This window comes from Pteropus alecto, unplaced genomic scaffold (genome assembly GCF_000325575.1).
Source record: "Pteropus alecto unplaced genomic scaffold, ASM32557v1 scaffold11, whole genome shotgun sequence".
Taxonomy (NCBI): domain Eukaryota; kingdom Metazoa; phylum Chordata; class Mammalia; order Chiroptera; family Pteropodidae; genus Pteropus; species Pteropus alecto.
In genome coordinates this window covers 12018899-12031459 of record NW_006431956.1, presented here as the reverse complement: position 1 = coordinate 12031459, position 12561 = coordinate 12018899, and the positions used below count along the sequence as shown (strand labels likewise).

General features: G+C 31.2%; 1 protein-coding gene across 1 annotated transcript in view; it reads right to left on the bottom strand.

The window, feature by feature from the left end:
• MLLT10 (MLLT10, histone lysine methyltransferase DOT1L cofactor) overlaps window positions 1-12561 on the bottom strand; it is a 188669-nt gene that overhangs the window by 56940 nt on the left and 119168 nt on the right. Inside the window, 2 exon segments of the mRNA XM_025043458.1 lie at window positions 2060-2629; window positions 5702-5954. Of these exon segments, the coding sequence (XP_024899226.1) occupies window positions 2060-2629; window positions 5702-5954 (823 nt within the window).

Here is a 12561-nt window from a genome sequence, read left to right as displayed (position 1 = left end):
TCTAAAAGTAATCATTGTGTAAAGAACACTATTTCCCATGCCTAAAATCTCCCTAAATTTGTAAAAGGTAGGAAAATCTCTTTAGGGATGTCGATCAATTATTTGACTCCATTAATTTGAGGATATGTGTTTCAAATGGCATTTAAATGCAATTTCTGAAATTCAGTAATTATTAGATGATACTTCTATGTATAAGAAATCAGTAAGCATCTCTTCACAAAGCAAATTTAGGCTTAATTTTCTAAGTTACTCATCTGATTACTGTGCTTCTTGCTAAAAATGAATATGAACTCATTTTTATCTTTGTAAATTTACCTAAATTTACTTTTTGTAACTAGAGGCTGAGGTTAATTTTTACGCCATTCTGGTCTCAAAGGAAACATATTATATAAATAAGATGTATATTCGAGTATGTAATATATTTAAATCTTTTCAATGAACTTATTTCTCAATGCAATTTATATTTCCTTCCACTAAAACAGTGGTTCTCAAACAAGGGAAATTTTTGCTCCCCACCCCGGGCAGATCGGTTTTTTGATTGGGGGATGGGGGAGGCGGGTCTTGGGTGCTCATCTAGAGGGTAGGGCCTAGGGATCCTGATAAACATCCTACAACGCACAGGACAGGGCAGCACAACACAGCAAAGAATAATCCTGACCAAGAGAGTACTTGGCAACAGTACCAAGACTGAGAAATCCTGCTCTAGAACCATCTTTAAAGCTGCTAATGAAACAATACTTCCATAGTTTCCACTCCCTTCTTAAAAACGTGACAAACAAGTCCACCACAGGCACTGAAGCTAGCTATGAGAAACAGAAAGAAATCCCTGGTGTGTTAATTTAGGCAACTTATTTTACCTGTCTAAGCATCAGTTTTATCAGCTGTAAAATAGACGCATTAATAGTTTTTACTTTATAAAACTGTTGTGAGGATTAAACAAGACAATAATTATAAAGCACTTTAACAGGCCCTGGCACAAAACAAATGGTAGTTATAGTTACTATTTTTCACATATGACCTTTAAACATGCTCTTTTCTCCCTTAGAATAGTCTTTCTCGTGTTTACTAACTGAAATTATTATCTGCACAACTATAAAAACAATCCCAAAATCTATATTTATAAAATGTATGTGAACATTCTTCATTAAATTGTATTTATTACTTTTCCATACCATTTCCTAGCTATCCTCACCACCAACTAATAGAACTGATAAAATCTTAAATTTATTTTAGCAAAAATCTCCTTATTTCTATAATCGGAAATCTAAAAATCAAAAAAAGGGTGAGGTTTACAACCAACACTTATTTAAACTCATTTACTTTAAATTCAAGATGTAATTAAAAATATAAATGTGAAAATTTAACTACTATCCAAAAGTTTTTGTCTAAAAACATGCATCTTAAAGTTTTATAAAAATTGAAAAAAAATATAAAGTACAGGTTAAAGAAGCACCCCAAGGTGTAACAACATATATAAATTTATTGATTCTATAATAAAGATAATGGTAAAACAACCAAAACACCTGTTAAACAAACTTGAAAACAAAAATATAAATCATTTCAGATACCTCCTAAAATGTGATTGTTAAAAAGGTCCATAAATTTAAATTATTTATCACTGACTGAAAAATATTCCAGATGGAGTAATCCAACTAAAATTTGTGTGAGAAACTAAAGACTGACTGAAATTCAGAGAAAGGAAGAAGCTCAAAAACAAATACCAATCAAAAACATAGTGTGTAAAAACTTTCACACCTTCAATGTGAATTCTGAGTTGGTTTTCAAAATACTGTGGAAGTGAAGCAAAAACAAAAATGGGAAATTAATTCTAAGTCTCTCATAAGAAATGACCAATAAACTATTTCATTTATATTTGTATCAGATTAGTGCCAAATGTCTTCTCAAATTGTCTAAGATCTTAACACATTTTTTTCATTACAATAATCAAATGTCAGCAACTCAAGTATTATCATAACAGTTAAAATAAATTTACTTTTTGGGGTAAAGGAAAGATGATGGCTGTGGAAGTAAGGGAGAAAAACAATGGGCAAATCCCTACCTGAACCAACTGGAGATGAGCCAACACTAAGACTTTGTAAACTTCCATTCCTGAGCAATGTAGGAGATTTCTGAAGACTAGAGCTTGTTATACTTCCTGCAGCTGATGCTACAGATGATGTTGGTGAAGCAGAAGAAACTGAGAGATGAGAAACATTCTCTTGATTTTTGTTTCCTTTGGGTCTACCAGGCCCATGCTTACTTTGTTTATTTCCTTTTCTTTTCTTTTCCTTTACAGTTTCTTCCTCTATGCCAGAAGTTTGAGCCCGCTTATATCCTGCTGTAGGAAGGCTTGAATTACCCAAATCTCCAGGTGAATTTTCAAAGCTTTTAGGCTGTGAAATAACAGCTGAGGTCGAAGGGAGACCAATTATGGAACTAAAACTATTTACACCCCCTTCCTGGCTTCCAGACTCTCCTTTATGTACATCTTTGGTTGATGATGACTGCTGGGAGTGAGTGTAACTGTCATTACGTAGATCTGAGTCTGTAAAGCTCAAGAAATCCTGGGGAGACTGTACTGAACTTCCCGAAGATGATTTTACACTGCCTGGAGTTCCTGAAAAACTGCCTGTAGTATAAAAAAAAAAAAAAAAAAAAAAAGGGATAGGAAAAGAAAAAATTGGATGCAAAAGTTCCAATAAGCAGTAGAAATGACACAATCATCAAAAAGAGAGGGTGGAAAAAACTAACTATAAAACTTAGGGCATCACTATGTAACAAAGCTAGATTTTTTAAAAGGCTATAACTGAAATCAAGTTTATCTGCAAAATTATCTTTAAAAAATACTTTTCATTTTATAGTTATTGAGTTGCAAGCCATTACTTATACAATTACCAAGATATAAGATGTGCTTTATTTAACCTACCTTCTACCATGGCAGCATTCCTCAATTCTCTCCCAAATACCTTGTATATGCTTAAGGCTGAAGAACAGCAAAGTCTCAAGGAAACTGTGTTTGACAAGACTACAATTGGACTCTGAATGGCTTGGGGAACTTCCTCTTTTTCAATTACTTAAGATATGATTATAAATGTTCCCAACATACAATAAGAACCAAAGGTGCTGCTTAGGTTATAAGTTCTGCGATTTAACTTAGGATAATGTTAGTGTTATTCAGTTAAAGCTATCCCACCAAAACATGGATTTAATCAAATAATAATGATCACATGGAACCTAATCTATATAACCTTATATACTCCCAGTCCAATTCCCATGGAGCTGCAGTAAGAAAAGAAATCATAGCCACTAACATTCTATTGTTTTTATGAAGGTAAAATCATAGGAGAGGCTCCTCTCATAAATCTCTTTCACAACTGCTTATTCTTTCCATACTCTTTAGATAAAGAACGTTAGTAGTCTACCATATCTTCATGAGCCATGAGAACCTCAAGTCTTATGTACCTGGTAGAAAAACAATATGGCTGGGGTGAAACAATGGTTTGGTCCATCATCTCATTTCACTAAACCCTCTCTTCATGCTCATCAAATGAAAAAAGGATTTAGACTCTGCTGTGACCACACATCTATCACATTTCATAAAACTAAACTATATATTTTAACTAATATATTTAGAAACAAAAGCTCAAAACAAAGTATTTTATTGGAGTGGAAAGAAAATTTCAAGTAAGTAAGTGTTAAATTTTATTGCAGACCACATTCATAAGCAACACACATAAATCCACCTAAATATTTACAAAGATATTTTTTCCTCACACTCAAGAATTTCTTTTTAACTAAAGTTTCAAGGTTTTGATTTTAAATTTTAAGCTCTTCTGAAATAGCTTTTTAAAAAAAGAACATATTGTTTAAAATTTTAACTCTTTCCAAGACAATAAATGTCTTATTCATTTTAAAAAATATTTGTACCTATGTAAGCAATTTCAGGCTTTCTCTATATAGAAAACTATACATATTAAGAAGCCATTTACATTACCATCAATTATTTAAGGATAACTGTAATTTGCCACTTAATTAGCAGCTATAAAGAAGTTCTTTATTATCCATTCTGCTCTGTCACCATCTGTCTTTTTTCCTACACATTTTTTGTTTTTACAGCTGGTGTTAAAAGCTCACTACAATGTAGCAAATACTTTAAAACATTTAGTATACACAGTACTTTAAATGTGTATTTTCTAAAATTCACATACTACCTGCAATGAAAAAAAATATATCTCTTAAATATCCTAACTTTATATTTTGACTTTTAAAACTTTTATAGACTATTATCTCAGATATAAAAAATGCACATATTCTCTACCATGTCTTAACAAAGGCCAGAAAAGATTGCAATGTTGTGAAACTTAAGAAAATGAGAGATTTCTTTTCTAAATAGATCAGTACTTCAAAGATAGATTGAAAACTAAAAAATGCAGTTTTAACAGTGGAAAATAAGGACTTAATTGTAGAGATGACTGAATTCTGCTAAAATCACATTTAAAATGTGAATGAAGTTACATTAAAATTTAATTAAGGTTTTACTATTTATTCTCCAGTGACATAAAAAAAAGCAAATATAAAGTAATCTTATTAAATTAAAACAACAAATTTGGCATTTTATTTCTTTTCTATTTATCTAATTTTTTTGTATTATAAGGCCAAAAAAAATCTGGAACTTGAAGGTCTCGAAGCCCAAAATAACTATTAGTTTAAAATATATAAATATAGCTTTTAATGAGAGGTCAGCGGACTAAGCAATCTCTCTATATATTCAAATTATACCCTGGTAAATTTTGGATACAGGGCAAGGGGGTGGGGGTTGGGTGGAGCGGCATTTATTGTATATTTTACTAATGTATTTATCTCAAGCAGTTTTAACATTTATATTTCTCAAAATATTTGTGTTCATGTTAAAAATTACACAAAGTAAAAACCTACAACATAGGGCTAATGTATTCTAAAGTTTAACTGAGTTATTCTGTCCTCCATAAAAGAGGACTACTGTGGAAAACACAGCACGCCCAGTGTAATTTTAAATTTCACTCAAATAACAAATTATTTTTCAATATAAGCATGTCCCATATAAATGCATGGGCCATATTTCTAGTGAAAAAGTAATTTGTTGTTTAACTGAAATTCAAAATTAACTAGGCATCCTGTAAATACAGCAGCCTTACCAAAAGATATGGTCTGAGCAAAATTCGACTTTAAACTTCAAGTTTTATAATAAATGCATTAATAATCAACAATTACTATTTACTGAGAGCTATTTGGTTCCCCTAAAAATTACCCAGTACTTTTTTACTTACTAAAAACATATCTTAACTGTTTCAGTGTTTAATTAGGAAAGGTAAATACAAACAATTTATAAAAAACAATGACCTCTATAGAGTAGTAAGGAAAACTCCAGCTTCTATTGTTTTTCTCCCCAAACTTAAACTTTATTCCACATCTACTTAAACATTAAAATTATAATTCAACTTTGGAAGCACATGTCATAACATAAAATGAAAGCAAAGAACCCAGAAAAATTTTAACAAGGAATACTAGTCTTTGAAGGAATCTTACTACAGCAATTAATCATAAATAATCTTCAATGATCCATTAGTTATAAGTAAAAAATAAACTATTTTACAAAACTTAACTACTATCATTGATCATATCATAAGAACAAGTATTTTAACTTAAACATCATAATTAATACCTTGCTGGAAAGGACTAGCTGCTGACACAGTCGTTCCTGGATTTCTTCCACCAGGCTTTCTTCCCCTTTGACCTGAGCTGTGAGCTGAAGATTTCTTCCCTTTGCCCTCTGACCCTCTAGCCTCGGAAACATCTTTTCCACTAGGTGTATGTGCAGAGACTTCCTGGAAATTTGCATTTGTAAATCGTGCTGCGGTATCTTCCAAGCGCTTCAATGATCCAGATATAGAGTTGCTGCTAGTGCTCGTATAAGTCTAACATTTTGATTGAGAAAGGAAGTAAAAGGGGGAAAAAATGATTATATTTTGGCTACAGATAAAAAAAGATGGCACATTTATAATAACTACTGGACTTGTAAGATAAACGTATAATAGTTTCTGTTTTAAAAATAAGTCAGTACATCTAAGCAAATCATCTAAAAAGACTTACATTAGAATCTCTTACAAACACTATTTTTAAAAATGTAGGTAACTTATAGTATAGCTGTTTGAGCACCAAACTGCAGCACTAGTAAAAGTGCATATTAGTCATATTTATTCAGTGACACATAATAAATAATAGTGAAAGTACTTGTTTCTCAAGCAACATCATTCTCAAGAAGAACATACTACTTCCTAAACATGAAATTAAAATCAGCCTTAGTGTTCAGCACAGGAAGGCGACAATTAGTGAAGTGAGGTGCTACAAATTCATTAGAGGAATATATCCATGAGATTATAAGGATTGAGCACAGGTCAGAGCAAGAATTTTTAAATTCATGGGAAGGCTGCTTTTCAAAACAGAAAGATGAAAGCCTTTGAAACAGAAATCATTTCTTCCAAGTAGCAAGTTGAGGAAACAGTTATATTTTGCAGTTAAAATTTTTAAAGTTAAAAATATTATTATACCCTAAAATTGATTCTCAATCATTCCCTTGATCTAGATATGTTAGTGAAAAGAGCTAGGTAAAGATTTCCTTAAACATTTAGTTTCCAGGTTTTTTGGGTTTTTTTTAGTTTCCAGTTTTTAATAATCTTTTAAATACAAGGTGTGTGTGCAAGTAACAGCAAATAAATGACTATAAAAATGGGAAAATGTATTTAACCAGAGTACAGTAATTAATTAACATGCTTCAAAATGAAAGGTTTGTAAGGTCCACAGGGTCAGAGATTTTTGATGCTGTTGTTAAATTCATTAAGTACCTGGAACATAACCAGCCTTAAATTTCTGTTGAATGAATTAATAACTATTTTTCTAATATATATATATCTAAATATATATTTTCTAATAATATATATCTAAATACATTTAGATATATATTTTCTAAATATATATATCTAAAATCTGACACAAGTGAAATCTAAAAATATAGAAAACTGAAATTTCCCACATATAACTACCACTCATAAATTACAAGCCCTCAGATAAATTAGAAAAATGAGAAAGTGATAATGAAATCAGGTTTCAAAATAGTTGGCATTTTTAGCAAAATCAATGTTCAAAAAGAGTGAGAAAAGACATCTTGCTGCAAATAACAGATTTTCATTACCAAATACGAGACATTATCTCATAAAAACAAGCTATAATCACTAATCTAACAAATTATAATCCACAAGTAAAAACAAAGGTTTCAATGTAAACTGCAGGAGAAAACAACATTCCCATTTAACAAACCAATCATATTTAAGCTGATTAAACTTGATGGATTATTTCAGAAACATGAACCTTTTTCATGCTGGGCAGGTCACTTTGGAAACCACCCACTTCACTTTTCAAATAATTTTCCCAATAACTCAAGTTGCTCTTGAGGTTCTCCATCCCACATCTGACCCTAGTGAAGTTTAAAAGTCATCCAAAGAAAACGCAGTGGTGTTCTTCATTCATGTACAGTACTTTGTCCATGTATCAAATAAGGAGAGAAAACTGGGTGAGGTACCAAAAACAGAAATGCAAAATTTGCTTCCACACAGTAATCTAAATTAGGGTTGGTCAATTTTCTCATTCATTTAATATCCTTGTTTACCCCTGAAGTACAAATATGTCCATAAGTCTAATGAAAACATGACATTTGGAAGGCATCACAAAAAAAGCAATGAATGAAAATTAAGTAAATTTCAGTGACAAAAGTCCTACTTAAATAAAACTAAAATTTTTTTAAATTTATTTTTCAATTACAGTTGGCATACACTATCATGAGTTTCAGCTGTATAACATACTGATTAGACACTTATATACTTTGACATTTTTTAAAACTTTGATACCTTGTAAGTTTCAAAACATACTATAGATTTCTTTAAAAAAAAAAAGAAAATAAAATTTTAGCTGAAGATTCTAACAGTTAAAATAAAAAGATATACTTAATGAAGGGGGAAAAAAAGGCTACACAGGTTTAACTCAAAGACCTCTATCTTAAACTCCATGTTTGTAAGTTAATTTGAGAGTATTTGTTCCATAACATGCTGTCTATATAATATGGTACTGTGGAAGTACATTATAAACCTACAGTCAACTCAAGATCAAGGTGTAGAAAGAAAAAGGAGAGGGTAGTGGCGAGGGCGGGGGAAGGCTGAAAGACACGCAATGAGTAAGCCTGTCATCACAAATCTGTTGTTTCCTCAGTTTCTCAATCTAAATAACTCATTGTATGAGCATCTCCCTGCTCTGAAAGCAACTGCAGTGCTTAAAAATACATATGTTTCATGTAAATTGACTCATAAAACACAAACTAACGATTTCAACTGGTATTCAACTGAACAAAATATAGCCTTTCTTTTTCTCTTCCACTAGAGATAAAACTGGATATTTGGCCATACTAAGAGTCTCTAAAGAAGTGCATAACTACTTTGGTCTATACTGTGATTTACAATTTACAATTTAATAAATCCTTTAAAATAGACATGTGGAATATGTATAATTTTTGTTTTATGGCTAACTATAATTACTAGTCCTCAGATAAGATACAATGCCAATATAAATTATTGATCAGGAACAAAAAAATATTTCCTACTTCAAACAAAAAATTTAGGCTCAGTTCAACAATTACTCTATAATATGTAACCAAAGAAACAACAGTTATTTAAAAAAAAGAAAAAGAAGAAGTCCTTACAGCATTCCATAAGGCTCTGCAACCCACATTTGGGAGAAGAAGGCAGAGGGAAAGGAAATAACCAATGGCTGTTGAAATACAGTATTTTGGTGCTAGCTAAAAAACTTCTTTAATGATGTACTAGTCAAATATCCCATAAAAGCCAATAATTTTTCACTAGCCCAATTCTAAGAACACAGCATTGAAACGATGTCAAACATGAAGCACAGAAAGACAACTTTGGGGAAGGGATGGGTGGAGCAAGAGCAGTGAGCTGTGGGACAGCGTTAAGCAGCCTAATTCACATGTTATTGGAGTATCCAAAAGAAGAGTTATTAAAAGAAATAATAGCAGAAAAATTACAAAATTCGATGAAAACTATAAACCTATATATATCAACTAACCCTAAACACAAAAAGCCCGAAGAAAACTCCATGAATGCCTATCATAATCAAACTGCTTATCACTAAAAAACAACAATAAAGAGAAAATGATAAAAGCTGCCAGGGGGTTAAAATAAAATTTTTTAAAAAGATGTCTTATGTGTTAAGAAACAAAGATAAAGATGAAAACAGATTTCTCAAGGAAACAATGCAAACTATAAAACAGAAGAGTAAAATCTTTAAAGTACTTAAAAAAAACAATTAACCTAGAATTCCATAGTGAGCTAAACTATCTTTTAAAAAACAAAAGCAAAATAATTGCTCTTCAGATAAAAAAGCTGGAAGAACTAATTACCAGCAGATCAACACTGCAACAAATGCCAAAGATTGTCTTCTAGGCAGAAGGAAAACAAAAAAAGGAAATGTGGAACTATACTAAGTAATTAAGAGGACTAGAAATAGTGTTTACATGGGTAAATACAGACTTTTTAATTATTTAAATCTCTTCATAAGATAACTGATAATTTAGAACAAAAATAATAATTGCAAGGTTTAGAAAATATGAAAAAAAATTAAAATACGAAAAAAATAACACAAAAACCAGGAATGGAAGTATATAGCTACAAGGTTCTTATACAATATCTGAAAATGGTGTACTATCACTTGAAGGCAGACTGACAAATTAAAGATGTATACTATAAATCTTAAAACAGCCAATAAAATAATAAAGAATTATTACTAATCAGCCAAAAAGGAAGCACAAAAATTATTCAATGAATAAAAGAAAAAAAAAGAAAAATGGACAAATAAAAAAGGATTAGCAAATGACAGATTTAAATACAATCATGTCAATAATCACAGTATATGTAAATTATTTAAACACCCCATTGTAAGGCAGAGATATAACATTAAAACAGTAAACTCAAGACTACATGCTGCCTAAAAGAAACCCATTTTAAATAAAAGATACGATGCTATTAAAAGTAAAAGTATGAGAAAGAAATATAAAGCTAACAATAATCAAAAGAAAGCTGAATTCATAATAGTAATATCAAAGTAGATTTGAGACAAGGAATATTATCAAGATAAAGAGATCTATTCATCAAAGAGGATATAAAAATCCTAAATGTTTCCACACCTTATAAGAGACCTTCAAAATAAAGCAAAAAACTGACAGAATAGAGAAAATGGTAAAATAGCAAAACCCATAACTACAGTAAGAAAGGCCTATAACCACTTCTCAATGACCAACTGAACAAGGAGACAAAACAATCAGTAAGGATACAGAGAACTTAAAAATAGCAATTAAGCTGACTTAACTTACATTTATAGAAAAACTCCATACAAGAGCAGAAAGAAAACAGTCTTTTGAAAAGCACAAAGAACATTAAACAAGATAATCCATATTGTCATTTTTTAATCTCAAAAAACTAAAAAGTAATTATATAATACAAAGATATTAAGTTAGAAATCATAACAAGAAGATATGTGAAAAACCCTAAAATGTTTTAAAAGTAAATAACACACTTCTAAGTAATCCAAGAGTCAAAGAAGAAATCCAGAGGAAATCACAAGGTATTGCTCAACTAAATGAAAATGAAAATACAACATATCAAAATTCTTAAGTGGTGTTTACAACAAAGTTTACAGAATTAAATGCCTATATTAGCACTTCTGGATTCTGGTTGAACAAGTACAAGGCTGAACAAACTGAAAACTGAACAGCAGTAAGATCATACGGCAAACAACACCCCTCAAATCGGAGAGACAGACAGATGGATATAGTAGAAAATCATAATGTATCCCAGCAGTCATCTCCATGAGAACCAGTGTCAGAGCAGGAAAACCTCAAGTACAATTGACAAATTGCTAAAGGCTTAGTGTGGACAAATTTGAGAGTTAAAAACTTAGGAGTTTTTATAGGGGAGCCCTCAGATTTCCTTTAGTTCACCTCCAGGAGTTCTACCAGGTCCTCACAGAGAATTATCAACAGAAAAAGTACACTCACGCTTCTGCCAAGGTATTCTGTTCTTCTTAACAAGGCCTGCCCACACCATAAACTATTTTACCAGACCATAACCTGCTAGGGCGATATCAGAGCCTGAAACATCTGGGGTAGGGACATACCCAACTCAGAGCTTGGGTATGTACCATAAAGCACTATACTGAAAAACAGAAACTTCCAAAAACGAAAAGCAAAGAGAAAAAAAGACTGAAAAACACAGAACACTACATCCAAGGAACAGAGGACAATTAGAAAAGGTATAACAAAGATGCAATGTGAATACCAGAAGAAAAAGGAAGAAATGCAATATTTGAAGCAATAATGACTAGGAATTAACCCCAAATTAATGTCAGAAACCAAAGCATAGATCAAGGAAGTTCTGAGAATCAAGAAAGATAAATGAAAAACAAACAAACAAATTAAAAAAAACTACACCTAGCCATTTCATATTCAAACTGCAGAAAACAAAAGATAAAAGAAAAACATCCTGAAAAAATTTTTTTAAAAGTCCTCAAAGAAGCCTATGGGGAAAATGTCTTAAACAAAGAAAATTACATCTGACTTCTTAGAAACAATGCAAGCAAGAAGAGAGTGATGTGACATATTTAAAACTGTTGAGAGGAAAAAAAAACAACCTAGAATTCTGTACACTGCAAAATTATCCTTCAAAAGGGAAAGCCTTAGACTTTCTCGTAGAAACAAAAATGGAGGGAATTTGTTCTAAGTAGGCCTGGCTTACAAGAAATGTGAAAAGAAGTTCTACAGGCAGAAGGGAAATGATACAGTCAGAAACATGGATTTACATAAAGAAAAGAAGAACATAAGAATGTATCAATGAACTTAAAATAAAAACTTTGATTTTTCTTATTCTTAATTGATGTTTATTCAAAATTATAATAGTAACAATGTATTTGAGTATAAAGACTTATGCATATATACGCTTCTGTATGTTTATATATGAGAGAAATGAATGATAGCATTGACAAGAAGGAATAGGAGGGAGGAATTAGAGATATTATTTAATCATGATACATAATTATTTAATTGTACCATAAAGCAGTATACTGTTATTTGAAAGAGAACTTTAATTAGCTGTAAATACACACTGCAAATCCGCATCGGTATTTTTTAAAGAAGTAGAACAAAAAATCATCATATTTGTATAGAAGCACAAATGATCCCGAATTGCCAAAGGCATCCTGAGAAAAAAGAACAAGGCTGGAGGCATCACTCTGCCCGGACTTCAAATTATACTACAAAACAACAATAATCAAAATGGCATGATCTTGGCAGAAAAACAGACACACAGACAAGTGGAAGAGAATCAAGAGTCCAGAAATAAACCCATGTTTATATGGGCAAATAATTTTCAAAAAAAGAGCCAAAAACACAGTGGAGAAAGGAAAGCC